General features: G+C 42.7%; 2 protein-coding genes across 2 annotated transcripts in view; one reads left to right on the top strand and one right to left on the bottom strand.

Moving 5' to 3' along the window:
• The window catches only part of ZUP1 (zinc finger containing ubiquitin peptidase 1), a 237,305-nt gene that overhangs the window by 51,648 nt on the left and 160,777 nt on the right, over nt 1-24,880 (bottom strand). The window lies entirely within an intron of this gene.
• LOC146062607 (G-protein coupled receptor family C group 6 member A-like) lies at nt 7,310-23,082 on the top strand. Its single transcript, XM_083174698.1, has 5 exons — nt 7,310-7,607; nt 9,517-10,344; nt 13,311-13,526; nt 16,932-17,055; nt 20,291-23,082. The coding sequence occupies exons 1-5, from the start codon at nt 7,311-7,313 to the stop codon at nt 21,400-21,402; spliced, it is 2,577 nt and encodes an 858-aa protein (XP_083030824.1). The 5' UTR covers nt 7,310; the 3' UTR covers nt 21,403-23,082.

The raw sequence follows: 24,880 nt of genomic DNA, 5'->3' as shown, positions 1-24,880 counted from the left end.
AAGAAATAAGTCGTGGGCGCTAGAGTGGTTGGTGGACTAATGGTTGTGTTTATCAGCTGCCACAATAGTAAAGATCTGCCAATCTCCAAAATGAACAACTGAGAAATATATTTCTATGTGGTGCTAGACAACACAACACCAATACTATGAAAAAATATTTGTTAATTATCAATATAAACATTTAATTACCCTATTTTTATTTTCATTTTTTATTTATTACTTATTTAAAAAAAATTGTGTGTGTTTTGTGTTTATTGTTCCCTTGTTGGGTAATTAAATGTTATATTGTTTATATTGATAATAAACAAATATTTTTCATAATATTGGTGTTGTGTTGTCTAGCGCCACATATATTTCTCTGTATTCTTTTCTGTATCAGTTTGTAACCACAATCCATTTATTGACAACATGGATAGAAAAAATCAGAAAGTATAAACTGTAACAATGGCACAAAAATCATTTAAATGACCAATGTATCCTTAGTGCTAGGTACTAACTGGAACATCATATATTTCATAAGCATGTAGATCATAAAGAGATTTACATGTCTGTCATCTCTTAAAAGTTATTGACATGATATCAGCAATTTGAGATTAAACATATGCACTGTAGTTTTATAGCACTGGATTTGTCTAAAGCTTAGAAATAAGACATGCATAAAAATCCCCCAAATAATCAATGTAAATGAAGATAACAGGATATATTAATTTGTTCATTGTACTGTCTGCATTGTTGATGAGAGGTAATGGATCAGATGCCATAATATTCAATAGCCATTATAACGTTTTGTACTACTGTTATTTGTAAATAATGCCATTTATGTGCGTGTTATCTTAATCTAGATTACTTATCTGAACATGTAGAGGCTTTACAGAAACACAGACGCAGCTGTACCCATAACAGAGATTAATTTAAGCAAGGTACATCTGGCTTGCACTGCTTGTTAGCAGATGACATACAAAGTGTATTCAAGTTCTAATTGTTAACCAGAGTTCACGTCCAGAAGCAGTATTGTGATCTAGAGCCATGGCACTGTATGGACTGTCTATCACCATTGGGATACTGATGAGTAGATTAAACTGCTGTTTTATTCCTGATGATTTTGTGGGAGCAAGGGCTCATGGTGACATTATTATTGGTGGACTTTTTGCAGTACATGGTAAAATGATGAGCTCTTCCAAGGGATATCCATATCAACCCGCTATACAGAACTGTGCAGGGTGAGTATTATTATTTAACAATATGCTAATTAGAGTGCTAGGTTTATATATAAGAACTAGACAGAAGGGTAATGTTCAATATGTCCTAACCTGTTCAATATGTCGACATTATGAATGTTGCCAGTCAATATGTTGACACACATATTTCAGTCTAACCCTTGGCACACTATTATTGCTTAAAAATTGCTTTTTAGCCGTTTAACAAATACTGGTATTTGTTAAACGGTTAAAGCACCCTTGAGCTTTCACACCCTTCAGCTCTACCCATTTTAAAAGGCTAAAAAAAGTAAATTTACCGTTTTAAGAGCTGCAGTGTGAAAGGGGTATAAATAACTAATTAGGCACAGATTATTTTAATCATGGCTACATGAATCCCCCCCCCCCCCCCCCCCTGTTCTAACTGACAGGCAAATTAGTATCAGTTCTCTTATTGAAACCATTCATCTTTACTTAGTTCCTCCCTCAGAAATTTTGGGTTGGGGACTGACAAAATAGGCAGGGACCCCTCTAGGCGCATAAACCCATTTTAAAAAAACTTGTCAATGAGTAAATACAAATACATTTGTTTGTAGAAAGGGAAGCTCCACATAGAAACATACCGAAAAAGACTGATCAACAGAAAAAAAACAATGTAGGGCCCAAGTACCAAATTATGTTTTTCCCAATCCCCACCTTCCCCCCATGATGAGAGACAGCGGGTGACAGGGAGAAACAATTGGTGGCAGAAGGTGTCAAGGAGAGAAAGAAGGTAATGTGCAGAGGGTTATAAGAGAGAGTGATGTACAGTATAAAGCAGTGGCTCCCAAACTTTCTTGACCAGGCTGACCTAGAATATCAACATTTGTTCAAAGCACCCCTAGTCAAAAAGTTTCTTATGGATAAATAAAAAAATTAAATTGTGTTTAACGGTCACCCTCAGATTCAGTTATGTGGTGGGGAACACTGCTGTGGTTCTAAATGCCCATACATTTTATGATTTGCAGCCACCAGCACTGGTTTTGACTATCACTTTGACCATAAAAAATTTAGTTTTGCTCGTGGACCCCCATTCTGAGGCACCCTTGCAAACATCCCAAGGCAGCCCGGAGTGCCTAGGCACACAGTTTGGCAACCACTGGTATAAAGGGTGACGGTGAGAGGTAGCAGTAATTAAAAGAGATTGACAGAGACAGAGGGTGACGGAAAGAAAAAGGGCCACAGGAGAGGTAGAGAGCAAATGCACGATTTGTAAATGGGGGTTTAGATATATCAGTGACGTGCATTGGGGTGAGGCATACTCTGAAATATTGACTATATAAAGTGGATGAAAAATACAAAGACTACATTACAAATATCTTCTTTGTATTTTTCTAATCAGCAGGTGGCAGCACTTCCCCATCTACCTTTTCTGAACATCTCTTATCAAGACTCCCCAAGTTTCGAGCAGTATACAGTATAATGCTGCACCTGTGTATAATGACCATATGTACCCCTGGGCTCAAATATTGTGTGTACAGATGGAGCCGGGCTAAACTTTGCAGCCTCACCAGCCGCTGGCTCTCGCCACAGGGGCGCACGAGATGCTCATGTGCCCCGTGGCAACGGAGCTTCCCCTGGGTCCCTGTCGCTGCCCTGCCCCCCCCCCCCCCCCCTCACCCTGCCCGTCTCCCTGAAGCGGAGACAGGCAGGATGCCCCTGCCCCACCAACGGAGAATTGGGACGAGAGTTCGCGTGAGACGCACGCGTTCCCAATTCAGTGTAGCCCTTGTCTGCCGGTGCTCGCCAAAGGGAAGGCTCTGGCGAGCCCCAGCCAAAGACAGGGGCTACGTCTGTAATTCTGGCTCTGGTAGTAGCCAGGGACTCCTCAGCAATTTACCTCATTGCACATCCCACATGCCTCTTACACATGGCTACATTTTACGGTAGAATTCACCCCCACACATACAGTACACCATCTACACAAACACACACATACACCATCTATTCATACAGAGACATCTACACACAGAGCCGGCCTTAGGCATAGGCAAACTAGGCAATTGCCTAGGGCATTTGGAATGCCTAGGGGCACCAGCAGCTTCTGCTGATTAAAATGATATGCAGCATGCCTATATTCTGTGTGTGAGTGATGCTGTATCTGCATACTGTGTGGTATTATCAGGGGTGCAGAGAGAAAGGGGTAGGGGGTACAAATTGCCCAGGCCAAAGTCTGATGGAAGGGCCCAGTGGGGGCCCCAGGCCCCCTCCCCTTAAGTGACAGCAGCAGCTGAAGCTCTTCTCCTCTGCCCAGCACACACTGCTTTATGCTGGGTTGCAGTGTGGCCATGGAGGGTGCTTAAAATACAATATTTTCTCAGGTACTACTGTGTGATGTAACGTGAATAAGAGACACCATCGCATGATATAATGTGAATAAAGTTGCACTACTGTGTTCCATAATTTGAATTGGGGGTACTATTGTGTGGCCATGCCCCTTCCCAGCAAGAACACACCCCTGTTTGGGCTGCGCACCTAATGTGTGCACTGTTTCTATTTAAAATATTGCGGGTAGGAGCACCAAAATAATGACTGCTATGATGAGGGTTGATGGTGCTGGGAAAGGGGAGCAGGGTCAGAGGCGAAACTAGTGGCGGTGCTAGGGGGCACCAACCAAAATCTTGCCTAGGGCGTTATATAGGCTAGGGCCGGCTCTGTCTACACACACATTATGGCTTTTAGCCAGTGCTGGTTTAGAAATTCTGCAGGGCTCGTATCGTGGCTGTAAGTAGCTGGTGGCCCCAGCACCAATTCACATCATTGCCACCTGGGTCCTCTTTTCTGTTCGGGCCAGGGATGTCAGTAGTGGCAGTCTCCCCTTGATTACATCCTTCAGTGGCAAATGCAGGATTTCTAGAGGGGGGTTTCCAAATGCAGGTCACAATCTCTGACTCTGCAGAAAATTAGAACAAGTGCAAGAGTCTGTGGAAGTGCTACAAATCCTAGCAGTGACACTGAATTTGTCAAAATAGGCATAAAAAATTGGCAAGCAAACATTTTTATTCACTATAATAATGTTTACCTAATATAGGAAATGTATTATTTTTTTATATAAAAATTTTTATTTGAATTTATATGACAAATGTGAGCGACGCTGATATTTTTTGTGGATATTTTGAACATCTATCACAGAGATTTTGGCAATCAAAGGGTTAATGTAAACTTTGGATTTTTAATCACCGGATACTGTATGGAAATCAGTATTAATATCTAACACTATAGATGGTCTATAGCAGGCATTCCCAACCTCAGTCCTCAAAGGCACACTAACAGTATAGGGTTTTAATTCAAAATAACTGCAGCACTAGTTAAGTCATCTGTGATCAAGCATGCATATCACTAAAACCTGGACTGTAGTGTGCCTTGAGGACTAGGTTTGAGAATGCTTGGCCTCTAGGCTGCTATCACTGGGCATGTGCAGCAGCTCTGCTTTGTCCCTTAACCTGCTTGATGTAATTACATCTCTGGTAATCTAATTATATAACAGTGATATTGTTGTTATAATTTGAGACATCTTCCAAGAGGAGGGGGGTTTCTGGTCAACCGGAATCCTTCCCGTTTGTCTATGGGCCTACTTAGGTATACAGATGTCTGACAGACAATATCTGGGTCAATAGTCAATGGTCCACACCAAAAGTTCGACATGCACAATGTCAACACTGCCAAAAGGTCAACACACTCATTTTTAGGGGATTTTATTTTTACTTTTTCATACTTTACCATCCATGTGGAGGAGCAAATTGATAGGACACAGTATACTAATTAGGGGTTCACAAGCTCAGGTGTCGACATTGTCACCAAAGAACAAGAAAAACTCATGTCGAGCATTTCTTTGTCAAACTTTTATGAATGTCGACCTTGTATATGTCGACCTTTGGGTGAGAATCTTAAATACGTGCTTGTCTGCAGGATAAGGTATATACTTTGAATGTATGGCATATGTAAACTAGTTTTGCATCTACCTGTGGGAAACAGTCATCTGTCAGACCAAACTTAGGTCGACAGTCATTAGGTCGACCCCGGAAGGTCGACTGGCCCCAAGGTCGACAGGGTTAAAGGTCGACATGGGTCAAGTCAACATGACATAAGGTCGACATGGGCCAATGCCGACATGGGTTTAGGTCGACAGTCATTAGGTCGACATGAGATTTTCACTGTTTTTTGAGCCGACATGTGCCGACAGGCGGTATTTCATGCCCTACCATCCACTAGGACGTGGTGGGAGAATAAAATAGTGTGCCGAGCGTAGCGAGGCACCGTGCCCGAAGCGAGGGGCTGCGGTTCAACTCCAACTGTGTCCATGTCAACTGTGTCGACATTCGGGGGTAAAAAAAAACTGTGAAAAATTCACGTCGACCTAATGACGGTCGACCTAAACCCATGTCGACCTTGGCCCATGTCGACCTTAAGTCATGTCGACCTTGACCCATGTCGACCTAATGACTGTAGACCTAAGTCTGGTCTGACAGATGTTCCGATTCCCCACCTGTATATCAAGAGCACATTACTGTATTATTCTCTCTCTTTTGTCTGGACAGTCTTACAAGATGTTGAGCAGATAAGAGAATCATGCTTTATGTAAGTCTTTGTGTGTCTACCAAAAACAGGAAGACTAAACCAATATTATTATTAAACATGGTTTGAACCAGGATTACAGTTTTGAAAAAAATGTATAATTTTTTAAGCTATGACCTCACAGCAATTTTGCTTTTTTTGTATGAGTTTAAGTTTCAAGAATTCAAGATTGAAAAACCAAAAATAAAAAATGAAAGTATGTATGACATTGGAAGGAATGGATCTGGGCCATTGGCCGAATTTTACAAGCAAACTCTGTAATTATGCGGCCTAATGCACAATATTTTTGTGCAAAGACATAGAGTAGCTGAAGGCATATTAGAATATTAGGTACTTGTTTCCTAGAACGGCCACAACGATTTAGATCGTTGTGGTCGTAAGATAAAAAATCGGATCGATCGCATCGCATGCGATTTGGTCGCATACGATGCGACCGATCCGATCGACCGATTTTTCACCCGATTTTTTTTTTTTTCACCTGATTATTTTCAGTTGCCCCCACAAATGTTACTAAGTGGGCTAGACCCCACGATAGACGTCAACCCGAAGCGTGGCGAGCGCAGCGAGCCCGCGAGGGGCGGCGGTGCGCGTCCTCCGACCTTTTCATTCCCCTACTATCCACTAGGGCGTGGAGTGAGAATAGAATAGTGTGGCGAGCGCAGCGAGCCACCGAGCCCGAAGCGTGGCGAGCGCAGCGAGCCCCGCGAGGGGACGCGTCTAACTTCACAGGTATACGCGTCCCCTCGCGGGGCTCGCTGCGCTCGCCACGCTTCGGGCTCGGTGGCTCGCTGCGCTCGCCACACTATTCTATTCTCACTCCACGCCCTAGTGGATAGTAGGGGAATGAAAAGGTCGGAGGACGCGCACCGCCGCCCCTCGCGGGCTCGCTGCGCTCGCCACGCTTCGGGTTGACGTCTATCGTGGGGTCATGGCGGGCACATAAAAAATGTGAAATGGGTCATATTGGCCCATTTCACCTTTTTTAACATTTTTCCCTATGTGAGATGGACTTAATCAAGTCCATCTCATCTTGTGCCATTATAATGGCACAAGACCGACAAGATCCTCCCGATTTCAATGTTAAAAGATTTTTTAACATTGAAGTCTATGGAAAAATCGGGTCAATCGGTCGGTCGCATCGCGGCCGATTTTAATTGGTCGCGACCGACCGATTGACCCGATTTCTGTCAATCAAAGTGAAAAAAGTGTAAAAAATCGGCCACATCGTGAGGATCGTGTCCCTTAATTAAGAGCCACGATCACTCACGATTGTGGCCGTTCTAGGAAACAAGTACCGAATATTATTACCACCGGAATATATTTTTCCTTACCAATTAGAATATGCTGTAAGCACAACTTATATTTAGTGACAAATCCAAACAAAATTAAATATAATTGTTGTTTAAAAAAAACCTATATCACCAATAAGACTCTAAAATTATTTTTGGGTTTAACTTAATTAATATAATTACAATATTGGTTGTAATTGGCAGATTTGAGATGCAAGGATTCCTGCAAATGTTGGCGATGACCCACGCAATTGAGATGATAAACAATTCTTCACTCATACCTGGGATTAAACTTGGATACGAAATCTATGACACATGTTCTGACACCACATTGGCCATGTCAGCAGTTCTACGTTTTCTTTCTACACACAATGTTACTGAAGATATTCTGGCATTCAAGTGCAACTATTCAGACTATACTCCAAAAGTTAAGGCCGTCATTGGTGACAGTTACTCGGAAGTGTCTATTGCTGTTGCGAGGTTGCTAAACACACAGCTCATTCCCCAGGTAAGTGATCAGGAAAACAAATTCTATTGCAGTTTTTATGATGTTATTGCTCTGTTGTTACTTATGGTATTGTTATTTATGGTACAGTAGTTCAAATTAATGTTATTCGGAAATGATCAAATATGTGTTACTATTATAAATTATTATAAAAATAATATAATATAAAATTATTAATTATTATTTTTCAGTTTGTATTTTGAAATATGATGAAAAGGCCACCCTAGAAAATGGTCTTAGAGAATTCTGTTACACCATCTTAAATTAGACATCTGTTGTGATAGAATGCCAGGTTTTTACGTCTATTATGCAGTTTTACGAAAACTGGCTGCCATAAATTATACCCTTCAAATCTTTGGCTCGGCTGTTATTTAATACAAGTGTTTTGTTACTGTTATATAGTGCATACTACCTAAAAAAGGGTCATGATTTGAAGTTTGGGATATGATAAAATGACGGCCCTTATGTTTACTGCAGTTGGTGGTCTTTATATTAGCTGCCGAGAAGTAGGTTTCTCCATCCAAAATGGTCTCCTTTTGTAGATTGGGATAAGAAAAAAATATTGACTAATATGTTTATCATGTGGTCTTCTAAAAAATGGCTCCTGGGAACGATGTACCCAGCCCTATAGTTTGTCCCTTGCTTTGGTGTTCCTGACTACAATTAGAAACTTGTGTGCAATACTACAAATATGACTGGCAGCACTACGACCATCTTAAAGTCCTTTTGCTTGTGTGCACATCTGTAAGTACCCTAGTAGCAATAGATGCCCGGATGATGACGTGGGTTATACCTTTGCTCTGCACCTGCTACCTTATTTGAATTATTAAAGATTTTGTCTAAAGTTGTTTCTGGGATGACACCACTTGCTGCATAAGCACACTGTTTTCACAAATAGGTATTCAGTAGTGACCACCGGTATAATTCAACCTCAGTGTATACTTAATATTTTAAATATTGTTTCATTTGTTATGTAATATTACTTTAAAATTATTACAATTAATTTAACTTTTAATTTATTTTGCACATTTTGGTAATCTTGTTCTGTTTGGTTATTCTCTTTAACTGTGCATTTATCATGTCTTAAGAGCTAACTAACATTCCTGATGAAGCATCTTTTAATATACAGTAACAAAGAGCACTTTTTCTATCGCTCACTGATAATAATGCAGGTAAAGTGTTTATTAATTTAGCAAGCTTCATGATGAGACTCCAGTAGACCTGTATCATAAAATTCTCAGATTAAAAAGAAGGGAGGTAGAAGATTTATCCCAACATGGTCAGTTTTTAGTTATTATAGAAATAAAAGGATACTGCAGGGCTTTCGCGTGAATAATATTCCAACTATTGGATAAGATAATTTGGCTTTCTACACCCACTGGTATGAGGTGCTGAACAAATGCTCAGTAGATCTTTGTTGCTTTGTTGATAAATCTGACAATTTGAGCCAAATGTGAGAGATTTTGGGAGAGCTTTCCCATTTTTTAAAGCAGCAATCATTTACACTGCAAAACCAGTTTGATTTTGTCATATCATTGATTGCGGCTTTAAAAAGATGGGGAAACTCTCCCAAAATCTCTCACTATAAACTTTTTGTGTATAATGTACATGAATATTTGTATGTCACATCATGTTGCTGGTTGGTGAAAAGTAATTACTTTTACAGTGTATACAAATAGGACAAAACATGTGGTATAAAGTAGAAAGTATGAGGTAAAAACGACTAATTTCCATCAATTTCTGGATATTTCTGAAAGAGCCAACAAGGGATTAGGAAAGTGGTTGCAAAAGTAAAATAAATGAAAACTCAATTCCCATTATTAAATTGTATTACTTTTAAATTATATTTATTTATAGATATTATATGCATTTTCATTATAAAATAAATATGTTAAATGTTTTCTTTCCGCAGGTTAGTTATTCATCATCTGCTGAAATACTGAGTGATAAATTTCGCTACCCTGCCTTCCTGCGGACAATACCGAATGACTCTTATCAAACTAGAGCAATGGCTAAACTCATACATCATTCTGGATGGAATTGGATTGGATTTATCACCATGGATGATGATTATGGGAGATCAGCTCTAGAGAGTTTTGGAGCTCAAGCTGTTAAAATCAATATCTGCATTGCTTTTAAAGAAGTCATACCTTCTCACTTATCAGACAGTACAGTAGATTCCCGGATAGACGAGACCATTCACACAATACTGAGAGAAACCAGAGTGAATATCATTGTTGCTTTTTTAAAACCTTCACTTTTATTAAAACTGTTTAAAAAAGTAATAGCAATGAAAATTCGGAAGACCTGGATAGCAAGTGATAGCTGGTCTGTATCCAGCGGACTTAGCAGCATTCCTAATATTCAAAGAATTGGGACAGTGATTGGGTTTATATTTAAAAGTGGAGATACAACATCATTTAAGGAGTATTTAAAAAAATTAAATCACCAGGACTTTGAGATGAATCGTCTGTTAGATCAGTATGCAGTTCTTCTGTCTGACTGCCCAAAGAGGATATACAATGAACTGTATGGCTGTGTTACCAATTATTCCAAGGAGGCAGTGGTTAAGTCAAGCAGTATTAAAAGCACATCTCTGAAACTGGATTTTCTAGTGGCCACAGAACAGCCAGGGTTTGTCTTTAGTACTCAGCTGGCAGTGAGTGCTATAGCACATGCAATTCGGAATCTCTGTCTTTATCGAAACTGCAAGAATCCAAATGCTTTTGCACCATGGGAGGTATAGTTGCCAGTAAATTTCAAACTGCTACTATTATTGCTGTGAAATTCTCATGTTTCTAAGAGGGTCTGTGACAAATTGCTCAAAAATAGAAATTATATATATATTGTATTAGCAGGGCGCGCCCACTACGCAAATTGCTTAGTGGGCAATTCTGCGTAAGAAAATCGCATTGCATATATTTTAGTGCTTGCAAAGAAAAAAGAAAAGAGCCAGTGGGCGCCTTCTGTACACTAAATTAATTTAATCAATAATACACATAAATACAATACACAAAACACAGAATACACTTGACAAATAATTTTGCATGCATGCAAACAGAATAAAAAATGTATGTATTCCGTATAGAAATACTCTAAAATATTTATCAAGAGCAATTGCAAAAAGACTGAAAAAATAGTAAAAATGGAAAAATATGTATAAAAACTGAACTGCAGCAGATATTTACCAAGTCCTGATTGGATGGTGTGGGGGCCAGTAATTAGAGTCCCATCACAAGTTCAGACCTCTCCAGAGTGTTAGTAAGAAGAACTGTGTATTAATAGGCAAAACGGGACGGGTTGATCACCTGCTTACCGCTCACTGTTTGGATGCCTGGTGATGGTTAGGGGCACCTGTGCTGTAGATAATAGCATTAGCTCGCGCAGGGTTGACACGTCAAACCTTGTATTATACAGGGCTGGATGGTTGTCACTCCAGCTTCCCCTGGTTTCACCTTCACACTGGAAACAAGCTTGCGCCTCAGTTGTATTTTACCGGCGTCTGCCGCACCGCCTCTGTTATCGGCGTCTGCCACACCGCCTCTGTTGTCTGCGGTCGGCTGTGATGATAGATGTCACAGTGGTTGAAGGTACCCACTTGCGGGGATCAAGTCCTTGCAGGGAAGCGTGACTGGGGACCTGGAAACAGGCTTGCGCCTCAGTTTGTAGTTTACCGGCGTCTGCCGTACCGCCTCTGTTATCGGCGTCTGCCGCACCGCCTCTGTTGTCTGCGGTCGGCTGTGATGATCAATGTCACAGTGGTTAAGGGTACCCACTTGCGGGGATCAAGTCCTTGCAGAAGAGCGTGACTAGAGACCGTTGGTATGTGTCGGTCAGATAGTGCAGTGGCAGTGATGTGCCCGTCGGGTCCTTGGCTGCAGTATTCAGTAAGTACTCCTCACGAAAACACGTTTCGCCGCGCTCAGGCGGCTTTTTCAATTCAGGAATTGATTCATTCCTGAATTGAAAAAGCCACCTGAGCGTGGCGAAACGTGTTTTCGTGAGGAGTACTTACTGAATACTGCAGCCAAGGACCCGACGGGCACATCACTGCCACTGCGCTATCTGACCGACACATACCAACGGTCTCTAGTCACGCTCTTCTGCAAGGACTTGATCCCCGCAAGTGGGTACCTTCAACCACTGTGACATCTATCATCACAGCCGACCGCAGACAACAGAGGCGGTGTGGCAGACGCCGATAACAGAGGCGGTGCGGCAGACGCCAGTAAAATACAACTGAGGCGCAAGCTTGTTTCCAGTGTGAAGGTGAAACCAGGGGATGCTGGAGTGACAACCATCCAGCCCTGTATAATACAAGGTTTGACGTGTCAACCCTGCGCGAGCTAGTGCTATTATCTACAGCACAGGTGCCCCTAACCATCACCAGGCATCCAAACAGTGAGCGGTAAGCAGGTGATCAACCCGTCCCGTTTTGCCTATTAATACACAGCTCTTCTTACTTACACTCTGGAGAGGTCTGAACCTGTGATGGGACTCTAATTACTGGCCCCCACACCATCCAATCAGGACTTGGTAAATATCTGCTGCAGTTCAGTTTTTATACATATTTTTCCATTTTTACTATTTTTTCACTCTTTTTGCAATTGCTCTTGATAAATATTTTAGAGTATTTCTATACGGAATACATACATTTTTTATTCTGTTTGCATGCATGCAAAATTATTTGTCAAGTGTATTCTGTGTTTTGTGTATTGTATTTATGTGTATTATTGATTAAATTAATTTAGTGTACAGAAGGCGCATACTGGCTCTTTTCTTTTTTTCTTTGCAAGCACTTTTGTTAGGGCGGCATCCCTATACCAGAGGGCAGCATTCTGTACCACTCAGCACACGTGACCCTAGCGCTCAAGAAAAACCCCAATTGCATATATTTTAGTGCCGTGCGATGCGATTTTCCTATGTAATTTATTCACTGCTCTCTTGCCGCGGGCATATCGCATTGCATGCGAACGCACCGCATGCAAAATTGCATGCGATCGCATGCGATTTTATAGGGTGCGATGCCATTTACTTTACTATACACTTCTATGAGATGCAAACAGATTTAGGCACCCCCCACTATCCACGCCACCCCGTGGATAGTGGGGGGGGGGGTAGCCGGCCACAGCGGGGAGCAGGGGTGCGGACGAGCAGGTTTTGGGAGCCAGCGGAAGAGTGCACGGCTCTGGCGCCCTGTGATATTTTGGTGCACGGAGCTCGTGCTCCGCTGGCTCTGCCCTCACTGGGGGCACATTCAGTCCGTACCTAATAGGATCGACCCTTTTAGTCTGAATCCTTTAAGAAAAAATTAGTCCAGATACCAGAAGGTGAATTTACTGGGCATGACACCACTTCTCAGCATGTAAAATCGTGAATTTTATCCAGTAATTAAATTCAAAGCTAAGCTAACCATTTTGCTTCTAGTAGTATTGCCATTTTAAAATGACCTGCTTAAACACTCTGTGAAGCGTGTAAATTTACCCCTAGGTGATCAATAAGAATGAACCTATTGCATCGATATTACTACTGTACATTTTCCCCATTACATGGGTCACAGATTTTTGAAACGCACTAAAACAGTTTGTAATAATTTATCTTTAGAGAATTCTGCATTGTTATTTATTTATTTCATTCTGTCAGTTTTGATTATGCATAATAATTATGTTATTCATACATAAATGTATTCATCTCTGCCTGCTACAGCTTTTACAGTCCCTGAAGAATGTCAACTTCACCTACAATGGTAAAGTTATTCATTTTGATTCCAGAGGAGATGCCAATACTGGGTATGATGTTCTAATCTGGAAGGTGGGCGCTGATGGACTGATTAATATCACCACATTTGCGGAGTATGACACACAGAAAGACATCTTTATATTTGCTAATAAGGATAAAGAAAATGAGTTCAAACATTTAAAGGTAGCAAGCAAAATACATTATCCTGTCTCTTTGTGATGTGTTACATTAATGTTTTTAACCCCTTCACTTTCAAGCACGAATGGGGCTCATCTCAAGGACTGCAGGGTTTCAAATGGGGGAAACTTATCTTAAAGTCCCACTTAATAGTTAATGGGCCAGATGTACTAAGCTTCAAAAGTGATACAATGGAGACTGATAAACAGTCAGCCAATCAACTCCTACCCGTCATGTCACAGACTGTGTTTTAGAAAATGTCAGGCAGGATCTGATTGGTTGGTGGTTTATTACTCTTCATTTTATCACCTTTGAAGCTTAGTACATCTGGCCAGGGGCGTAACTAACTATTCAGCGCCCCCCCGCCGCAAGTTTATTCGGCGCCCCCCACCTAACCTGCCCCCCCTTCTTACCCGCGGTCTGCGTAGTCTCGCCCGGCTCTCTGTCGGGACCTTCCTGACGTCACGGTCCCGGCCGGCTCCTGCTGCTACAATGAAAAAGGACTCTTAGAAAATTGCAGCAGGAGCCGGCCGGGACCGTGACGTCAGGAAGGTCCCGACAGAGAGCCGGGCGAGACGCAGACCGCGGGTAACTATAGCCCCGCAGCCCCCCCGGCGGCGCCCCCAATTTCTCTGCGCCCCCCCCGCCACCGCGGGGGCTGCGGAGCTATAGTTACGCCACTGCATCTGGCCCAATGTGAGAGTTGGGAGGTCTGGTATCATAGCTGCTCAGGGGCATGATGGTGTAATTAAATTCTGCCCAATGGGGCATAATTATTGTTCTGTAGTTGCTACTGACCTGAACAATCTACAGGGCCTGCCCCCCCCCCCCCCGATGCACCAGCATCTACCATCTTTAGTCATCATCATGGTTATTTGGGCTACACACTGCCTATTGTGTCTCTACACGGCAGCATGCACCACACCCAGTGGCAATAGTTCACGCAGCCTTTTACTGTTTACATGTACAGCCTCGCCTCTGGAATGTGACAATATGGTTTCCACAAACATAAATCATGTGAGGATACATTTTAGTCTAAAAGTTATTTTGATAATAAATCTAACGTCATTGGAAGTTATTGTTGGATATTTACTATGCGGTAAAGACTGTAAGAAGATGATGGTGAGGTGAGGGGATGTAAAGATGATAAAAAGACTAGAGGATATTAATGCTTCAAAATAATAGGTAGCAGTAAGCACATCCTTTGGTCGCTGTTGAGTGGTGTCTCTCTAGAAGAACCTTCAAAATGTTAATACGGGACCCACGAAATTCTATTTGCGCCCCCAGACACTACTCAACAGCAATAAAATGGAGACAGAGCAATAAGAGCGTTACGCTGCCTGCATCCTGGCACCCACAGACACAGTGCTAACCTTGTTTGAATGAGTTCCCTTTTTAAAAATGATATGTTCCCTGTGAAGTTATTCTTTGGTTGCTATGTGCATAGTTGTATAACAGTTGGTGCAGGGTATGTGGTGCACTTGGGCATGGGCATAAGTATATTGGGTGGAAAGGGTGTCAGTGCTATTGGGCCCAGATTTGTATACCGATTTCCAAGAAGTTCCTGCTAAGTAATTGGATCTGGTCCATTGCCTAGCCTGTAGGGTGTAACATTGAGTTTTCATTGAGAAGTGTGTGTAGTGGTTTTTATCAATTAAAGGGGGGATTGGCTAGACTGCATACCTCATTTTAAACATAATATTGTAATATTGCAGTGGATGTTACAATGCTAAAGGGGCACTGTGTTATGGGATAATTTAAACTATAGGTCACTTTTATGTGGTACAATATGAATTGGAGGCACAGTCTAATGGGCAGCAAAAGCCTATTTAGGGGCTGATCACGATGGTTCCTGAAATAAATTAGGATACTACTATGGGGCATAATATAAACTAGGACACAACTATGGTTCAGAAAATTAACTAGGGCGCTATTATGGGGCATAAAATGAATAACTGCTGCTGAAAGGTGTCTCTCAAAAAGCATTGGGACAGTGGCCTCTTCAATACATTGCTATGGTGCCAACAAAGTTTTGGTTATATCCCTGCAGGCAGGATTTCCCTCATCCTTACTTTAATAGTCTCAGAGGCAACTTTGTTGATCACTAAACAATATCAGCCTGCACTGCAAAAATAGTGTTTTGTGCAACAGTACAAGTGACACTGTAGGGAGCTGAAGGTGGATCAGAGCTTGTTAAGTACTAGTTCCACCCATCTTGACTGCCGCAGCACTACTAAACATTACTTGTTTTTCTGCTATGGGATACATAGATGTTCTTGGCAGTGGAGATGCCAGCAGTCAAAATATTGACACTAGCATCCCAATTTGGATGATCCTGTCAGGCTTTCTCTAAGTACTCTGTTCCTCTCCCTCTACTCCTCTAATCCTAACAACCCCCCCTCCCCCCGTAGTCTAACCCTCCCTAGCAGGGATGGTGGCTATCAGCACTCTGGCATCAGCATAGTCATCCATGTCAGAATCCCGGCGCCGGTCTTCTGGTGGTACAGTATACTAGTATGTTCCAGTGCTGGGATTCCATCAGCTGGCAGGGGGTATCCTGCATTGAGCAGCATGGCCTTCGTTCCGAGATGGTAGAAATAGACAGTCTATTTCTACTTTCAAATCCTATGCCTTGGCGCTGTGCCAATGTAAGTTACTGATAGAACCATTATTTTTGTACAGCTGTGCTACACTAAATTCTCCTTCCCACGCCACAAGCATTAGATCCTACAAGCCAGTTGTATAACCTTCATTACATGCACATGGGCAGTATGACTGGGGTGCCCCTGAGTGCCCATACATGTATGTTTAGCAGCAAACGAGAGCTACGTGTGTATTAGTCTAGGGCACCTGGAATCTTTAATCCGGCCCTGCATATATTATACATTAGATGTATAGATATTTTGCCAATAATTGGAGAAACACGCATATGAATGTGCAATGACTCTTGTCTATCATTATTTGTGATATAATTTAATAAAGAAGAATGATTGTTACTGTTCTGCAATACAGTAAAAATTAAATTGGGGTCGGCAATCCCGGAATTGGTATATTGGCAGGATACCGGAAGTTTAGGCCAAAATCAGTGGGATTTTGAGATTGGGAGGTGCATGCCCAGTGTTAATGATGGGCAGCACCGAGCACTGAGCTTAACCGTAGAATGGCTGTGCGGCTGTACATGGCACAGGGGGAAGGCAGGTGTCTACACTGACTGACAGCAGAGGTCACGCTGCACAGCGCATAAAGTACTGTATATAATACATTTTCTAAATACCGGAATTTAAAAACGACCCAGATTGGCATCCATATATAAAATACTTGCATGTACAATTTGTATTTCTTTTTCAACAGTTTAGCTATTTCAGTCGTGAATAATTGCTTAATTATGTACAATTTTCTTTGGCATTACAGAAGATTCATTCCCGATGTTCAGATGAATGTAAACCTGGGCAAATGAAAAAAACATCAGCAAGTCAGCATACATGTTGTTATGAATGCGTTGCCTGCCCGGAAAATCACTATACCAATATTCCAGGTACTAAAAAACAGAAAAAATGCCTTTTGTATGCCGGTTTTAACAAAAGTACAATCAGCTAACACTAAAACAGCACAAAATATACATAAAATGCAACAAATACAGCAGAAGAAGTAGGAGACAGAAAGATAAAAGAAGTATTATTCTAAAAGGAGAGCAGGGCCCTCTTACCTCTTTGTGTATCTATTTACCACTCAGTCTTATTATATTACTAAGTATAAAGTGCAATGGAATATACTGGTGCTATATAAGTAAATGTTAATATATAAATAAAAAGACTGGGCACACAGAAGATGCAGGACAAGCAAACATCTTCTCATGTAAGTTAATAATTAGCAAGCGTTTCATTCACCAAGGCCAAGGTTATTCCGATTTGCAAGATGAGTTATTGTCAGCATAACAAACATGTTCTTACATGGTTTTCTTCAGTTGCTTATTCTAAAAGCTTATTGGGCATGCTGGCGGGGAGACTACCCCTAACATGCCTAAATGACAACCAAACAATTGCTAATTTGCTAATTAGAAAGAAAATATGCATGTGCATAGCCACAATTAGGATGGCCAATCTTGGGGCATTTTTTTCAATTCTGGGATTCAGGATTGAAAAATGCTCAATTCCATGATTCCCAGGATACCTACCCTAGTATCTGTGCATTAATTGAAATAAATGTGCCCCACCGCAAACCAGCTGCCTTGCAGGTTTACTTACTGAATGATGGTGGCAGACGGAACCAGCACCCGACAGGCAAGAGGCAATCCATGTAGCTGGCAGAGAGGTGCGAGAGGAGCTCAGACCACTTCACATTGCGCAGAGCTGTATAGCCAGGGGCATATGCAGTTGGGTGAGATCTAACGCCAGGCAGAGCTTAAGTGGTGTGCTCGGCATAAGATTGTGCATCTGCAGGCTAATCCCAGAATCTGGGATAGAGCACTCCAATCTCGGGATTTAAATCCTGGCAATCCCACCATATAAAAATATAATAATTATTATTATTATTACTACTACTAATATTATAAATACAGCACTCTACATCTGGCAACAGTAGTACAGTATAAACAAAGCACAAGTAACAATAATTCTCAGTACACATTACAGCTGGGAAGCAAGCTAAGCAAAGTAGTAATCAGGGAAGGGTATAATCTCCAATAGTAAAGGCATAGACTCACTGTAAGGCTTGAATGACTATGAGCGAGAGAAATTCCAGGCTAAATGGCCAATTAGGAGATGAAGACTTCCCATGAAGTGAGAAGAGAGCTGTGAGAATAGGAGGGGGGATATCTTAATAGCATCAGCTTATTCATTGATGAAATGACTACTTCCATATACATTTCCATACATCTAGTCCATTTTGTAGAAGAATTACAGGTTCTGGCTAATCCTTATTTAATTCACAAGATATGCCACCGAGACAAAGCAATAATAGACTCTTGCACTTGCTTGAGAACAAATAATTAAATATGGTACTTGTGTATTATCACGGCGCCCAATTTACTACGTACGCCGCATAGAGATCGCATCGCAAGCAATTTCGAATGGTACTTTAAAATTTCACGGCACCCCTGGCCGTGGATCGCATCGCACGCAAATCGCATATCGCATGCAAATCGCATGCAGTGCGATTTAGCACACCCCCACTATCCACGTCACCCCGAAGTGTGGCGAGTTTGGCGTCCTCTCACGCTTTTCATACCCCCACTATTCACATCGGCTTGGAGTTGATTTTATAAAGTGTGGCAAAAAATGAGCCCAAAGCGTGGCAAGCCCCGCGAGGGGACGCAGAATACAGGTCAAGTAATCCATGTCCACTCGCCATGCTTTGGGCTCATTTTCCATGCCGACGTGGATAGCGGGGGTATGAAATGGTCGGGAGGACGCGATCCGCGTCCCCTTGCGAGGCACGTTACGCTCGCCACGCTTCAGGGTGACATGGATAGTGGGGATGTGCTAAATCACATTGCATCGCATCAATGTAGATAGTGGGGGTGTGCTAAATCACATAGCATCGCACGCGATAAAATCGCATAGCATCGTATGCAATTTACGTGCGATGCGATCCGTGGACAGGGGTGCAGTGAAAAATGAACTAGTACCATCGCATCGCACGCAAATTGCATGTGATGGAATGTGATCTCACTACGCTGAATAGGGCACTAAGCTATTTGCTTAGTGGGCGCCCTGATAATACACAAGTATCTTAAATACAGTGGGTGAAATTTAATAGGATGAGAGATTCATAAAGTGAGAGATTTGGTTAGAAATCTGCAGTTTTTTTAAAGCAGCAATCATTTACACTGCAAAACCAGTTTAATTTTGAAGTGTAAATAATTGCCACTTTAATAAAACTGCAGATTTCTTACCAAATCGCTCACTTTCTGAATCTCTCATCCTATTACATTTCCCCCAGTATGTACTTTTTAAAGTCCAGTACCTTAGTTGCTCTAAGACACCACACAAAAGGCGCCCGATATGCAGGGTCTTGCTAAGCGATTTTACTAGATTGATGGGACATGCTCATTCTTCTTCTTATTGCGATTTAGACGCGCGGGGCCGCGCATCTATATCGGTTTAGCCTCCACACACACACCGATGTATGCTTAGTTTATCACAGTGGTTCTCAACCTCGGTCCTCAGGGACCCCCAACGGTGCATGTTTTCAAGGTCACCTTACAGATACACAGGTGCGCTAATTACACACTTGCACATTTTAAAAGATCACAGGTGGAACTAATTATATCACCTGTGATTCTGTGTGGAGACCTGGAAAACATGTACTGTTGGGGGTCCCTGAGGACCGAGGTTGAGAACCACTGATTTATCACATGTAATAGGACTCTCAGGGAACTGCCCAGGGTTGCGAGGGGATACGGCAGCGTGGGGGGTTTCGCCAGGGTGGCGGGGCAGGCACTATGGGACTCGATATAGAGTCAACCAGAATCAGGCTCAGAATCTGATTGGTTGCTATGGGCAACATCACCACTTTTCATTTTTAGAAGCTTTAATAAATGTACCCCTGTGTCTCATTACACATGCAAGAGATAAGAATGTTTGCTGTGCATTGTAACAGAAGTTCAGACATTAGTATAATTTTCATTATTTATTTGGTTATAGGACGCACAGTCCTGGCGGGGTTTAGGACGCACGGTCCTGCCCGCATATTCGGCTCCGTCCGCACCGACCAGAATAAGGCCCATAGTGATACATTATGTAAAATGTTTCATTTTTATCTCTTTTTAGATATGGTTTACTGCATTCAATGCAACAACAAGACTCACTGGTCGCCTGCCAACAGTTCTCTATGCTTCCCAAAGAAAATTGAATATCTCCGCTGGGATGATGGCTTTGCAATCGTTCTCCTTATGATTGCGTTTTTGGGAGTTTTCCTTATCACTGCTATAGCATTGTTGTTTGCAAAGAACTTTGATACACCCGTCGTCAAGGCATCCGGAGGCATGCTTTGTTATATCATTCTCCTTTCCATCCTATTCAGTTTTGTAAGCACGGTGTTCTTTATTGGGGAGCCAGTAGACTTTAAGTGTAAAGTAAGGCAAACTATGTTTGGCATTAGTTTTACAGTGGTAGTGGCATGCATTTTACTAAAGTCAATCAAAATCTTGCTAGCTTTTACATTTGAGCCCAAACTCCATAGCATTTTAAAATGTCTCTACAAGCCTTTTACATTAGTTTCTGCCTGTACTGGGATTCAGGTTCTTATATGCACTACGTGGCTGGTATTCTGGTCTCCCTATATCAGGGAGAATTTCTCACTCCCAAAGACCATTATTATGGAGTGTGATGAAGGGTCCACAGTTGCATTTAGTATTGTGTTAGTGTATATTGCTATACTGGCTTTCATGTGTTTCATTTTTGCATTTCGGGGCAGGAAACTGCCAGAAAACTACAATGAAGCCAAGTTTATTACATTTGGTATGCTGATTTACTTCATAGCATGGATAACTTTTATTCCAATATATGCTACAACATTTGGTATATATTTACCAGCTGTTGAAATTATAGTGATACTAATATCAAATTATGGTATTCTGTCCTGTACATTCTTACCAAAATGCTACATTATATTATATAAACAAGATACCAATACAAAATCTGCTTTCCTTAAAATGATCTATAAATATTCATCCAAGAGTGCCAGCACTCTTACCGTAAGCCAGATCTCATCCAATTCCCCCTCATTTCCTGACAGCAGGGATTCCTTGGCAGACACACCTGGAAGACCAGGAGGCGCTTCAGTGAGTTGTATAAGCAACAGTTTTTCTTTTCATGAGAGACTTGCGGCAGGAGACACGGAAATCAGAGCCCTCCCAAGAAAAAGATTATCAAGTATTTGATGATATCAATCAATAATAAAATATACATTTTATACTTGAACAAAATACAATAGTGTATTTTTAAATGGAAGGCTAGCCCAGATCTGAGAGCATATAACCGCCACATATATCAGCATTGGGTAATAGTTCCCAGCCTGTCAAAATGATGGAACAACATGACAGTACTGTGCAAAACGCTTGAATTCACCCCCATAGAGGTGAGGAGCAGCATTGGTCTTTTATTATTTAGGATTATTGTCAATATAATACCTTTAACCATACAAGGGAGATACTATACAAAGATCTTTGAAAGTGCACATTGAAACCATGTAAGTAAATTATTCAGTAACATATGTCAGATTTAGAAACCAGACTTGTTTGAGTATTGTCAGTTCACCTCATATGTAATATTGCAGAAGGAACTGCAGAAGATGTTATTGTGTTTGTGTGGCAGTGGGCCACCAGGAAAATGTATGGTAAGATGGATGGTGCCCATATCTATACCTTATATTGCTAGAGTAATGCCATGTACATGCTTTTCAGCAAAATTACCAGTGCTGTCATTCTAATGAGATGAGAGTACACCCCTCATTTAAGAGTTTACCTCTCTAGATTCCCCTAGGTGCACATCCCAATAAGTTTTACTCTAATAGATGAACATTGCTGTGTCTGTGATACAAAGAGCCATCTTCAAGACCCACAGAAAGAATATGGATTGTTATTTTTTTATATTTACCTGTGCATGAGATCATTAGAGGTGCTGTATAACTGTAGCTGGTACAGACAGGGCCAGCAACAGAAATCTTGGGGCCCTGTACAATGATATTTCTGGGGCCCCCCACCTAATCCCAAATCCACACAATGCTCTTCTGCATGAGCCTCATTTAACCTTTTGCTGCTCCAGATCCTGCTTTCAGGTGCGGACTTCTCTCGTTCTGTCCTGCTGGTTTGGCTCCTGGCTGCTGCTTCTTGCTGGCTCCGGCTGCTGCTGGCCTGTCACTTTCACAAAAGAATGCTGAGCACTACAAGCAGGCAAGGCAGGTCTTTCGCAGAGTGCGGAACAGACGACCTGCACATGCGCAGTAAAAGTACAGGAGCCAGAGAGGCCACAGCACCAGTGGTGGGTACGGCTGTGCGCCTGCGGCCCCAGGCCGTGCGCACACACAGAGTAGATGGCTCTGTGCGCCAAGTGGCAGGGTGCACACACAGTAGACAGCAGTGGCACACAGTGTGTCAGTCAGATAGCCAAAAACAGATGGTGCACAGTAGACGGAAGGGCTGTAAGGGTCACTGACAGGCCAGCTAGTACAGGCAGTGGCCGTGCCGGGGTATGGAAACTCTGGGGCCCTTCAGATCTCTGGGGCCTGTCACACTTGTCCCCCTTGACCCCCCCTGTCGCCTGCCCTGGGTACAGAAGCATATCAGAACAGTGTATGAGCCCAGAGCTTTAAACTGGAACACAGCTTCTGAAATTGCTCTTTATTCTAGACTAATATTTTTACTCAATTAACATTAGTTATACAATTCCATAAAATGTGCTGTGTTCACTTAAAATTTACTCTAGACCTGTGTTAAATAATAATACAGTATATAAAATAAACATACAGTGTGGACATCTTATTTTAAAGCAGCTAAAAATAATGGTGGAGTGTAATGTGGGGCCAGGTCAGGAGCAGATCTACACTTTTCTTTTAAGGTGTGTGTGTGTGTGTGGGGGGGGGGGGGGGGGGGGGGAGATAAACAATAAATCCTGAGTCACAGCACAACTGTACCTTTTTGGTTGGTATAGTACCATACTTACCAAAAGGGCTTTGTACATTTTTGGGGGGCCTCCAGCTGCTCATTGTAAGTACAGGAAAGGGTGCGTGACCACATCCACTTTACCTGTGGTCACGTCCCTTTCTAAATTTGTACCAATTTCTGCCAATGTTGTTGGAGGGTATGGTAAAGCTGCAATACAGGGAATACGGTACTTATGTATTATCTGGGCTGCCGATTTTTTGATTGTATGCCTTAACTTAACGGTATTCTGTGTCCCCTCGCGGGGCTCGCCGCGATTCGGGCTCGCCACGCTTCGGGCTCGGTGGCTCGCTATGCTCGCAACAGGTTTATATCCAACTCCATGCCCACTTGGATAGTAGGGGTATGAAAAGGACCCCTTTTCCCATTGAATTCCATGTTAAAATGGACTCAGTCCATTTTAACAATGAATCCTATGGAAAATTCGGGTCCATCGCATCGCATAGCATCGCATGCGATATGGTCGGATGTGATGGACCCAATTTCAAAATCGGCAGCCCAGTTAGTACATAAGTACCGGGAATACTAACAGCATTGGGGGATGTTTGCTCCAATCCCAGCTGTTCAGTGGTAGAAATTAGCAATTATTATATTTTATACAGTTGCGGGAATCCTGTAAACAGTTTCTATGGGGCAGATTTTTTAAGCTCGGGGAAGTGATAAAGTGTCTGGTTTTTATCACCGGCCAATAAGCTCCTAACTGTGAAGTTACAGGCTTGGTTTGAAAAATGACAGGTAGGAGCTGATTGGCCGGTGATAAAAACCAGACACTTTGGGGGTTATTCTAGTTCATTCTTTCTGACAAAATCCTTCTTAGATGGACAAAACCATGTGCACTGTGGGTGGGGCAGATGTAACTTGTGCAGAGAGAATTATACCCCTTTTACACCGCCGAAAAATCTGGGTCAGCGGCGGGTCAGACCCGGATCCTCGGCGGTGTAAATGGGGGGTATCCATGCCCATTTACACGGGTCCTCTACCCAGGTCCTGACCTGGGTAGAACCCGGATGGGACCCGTGTAAATGGCGGTGTAAATGGTCCCACTGCGGGTCCAGGCACCCGCAGCGGGTCCACAGCGTGCAGCGCTGGGGAAGCTGTCCCCAGGTGCTGCGAGAGGAGGGGGGTCCCTGCGGCTACTGAGGGGAGATGGGGTACCTGTCAGCGGCCAGCCTGACACGGCGCTGCCACTGCTGTATCTCCCCCCCGGCGGCCGGTCCTTGCGGCGGATGGACAGTCAGTGTCGGCGGTCCCTCTGGCGCAGGGGAAATAGTACTATTTCCCCTGCGCCAGAGGGACCGCCGACACTGACTGTCCATCCGCCGCAAGGACCGGCCGCCGGGGGGGAGATACAGCAGCGGCAGCGCCAGCAATCATAGTGTCAGGCTGACAGGTACCCCCTCTCCCCTTAGCAGCCGCAGGGACCCCCTCCTCCTCACAGCACCCGGGGACAGCTTCCCCCCTCTACCCCCACAGCACCCGGGGACAGCATCCCCCCAATACCCTAACAGCACCTGGGGACAGCTTCCCCCCTCTACCCCCACATCACCCGGGGACAGCTTCCCCCCTCTACCCTCACAGCACCCGGGGACAGCTTCCCCTCTCTACCCCCTCCAAGCTATATAGATAGATCGATATAGATCTATCTATATATCTATATAGATATATATATATCTATATAGATATATATATATATATCTAT

Source organism: Crinia signifera, chromosome 3, assembly GCF_055691185.1.
Source record: "Crinia signifera chromosome 3, ASM5569118v1, whole genome shotgun sequence".
Taxonomy (NCBI): domain Eukaryota; kingdom Metazoa; phylum Chordata; class Amphibia; order Anura; family Myobatrachidae; genus Crinia; species Crinia signifera.
This window is presented reverse-complemented; position numbering and strand designations above follow the sequence as displayed.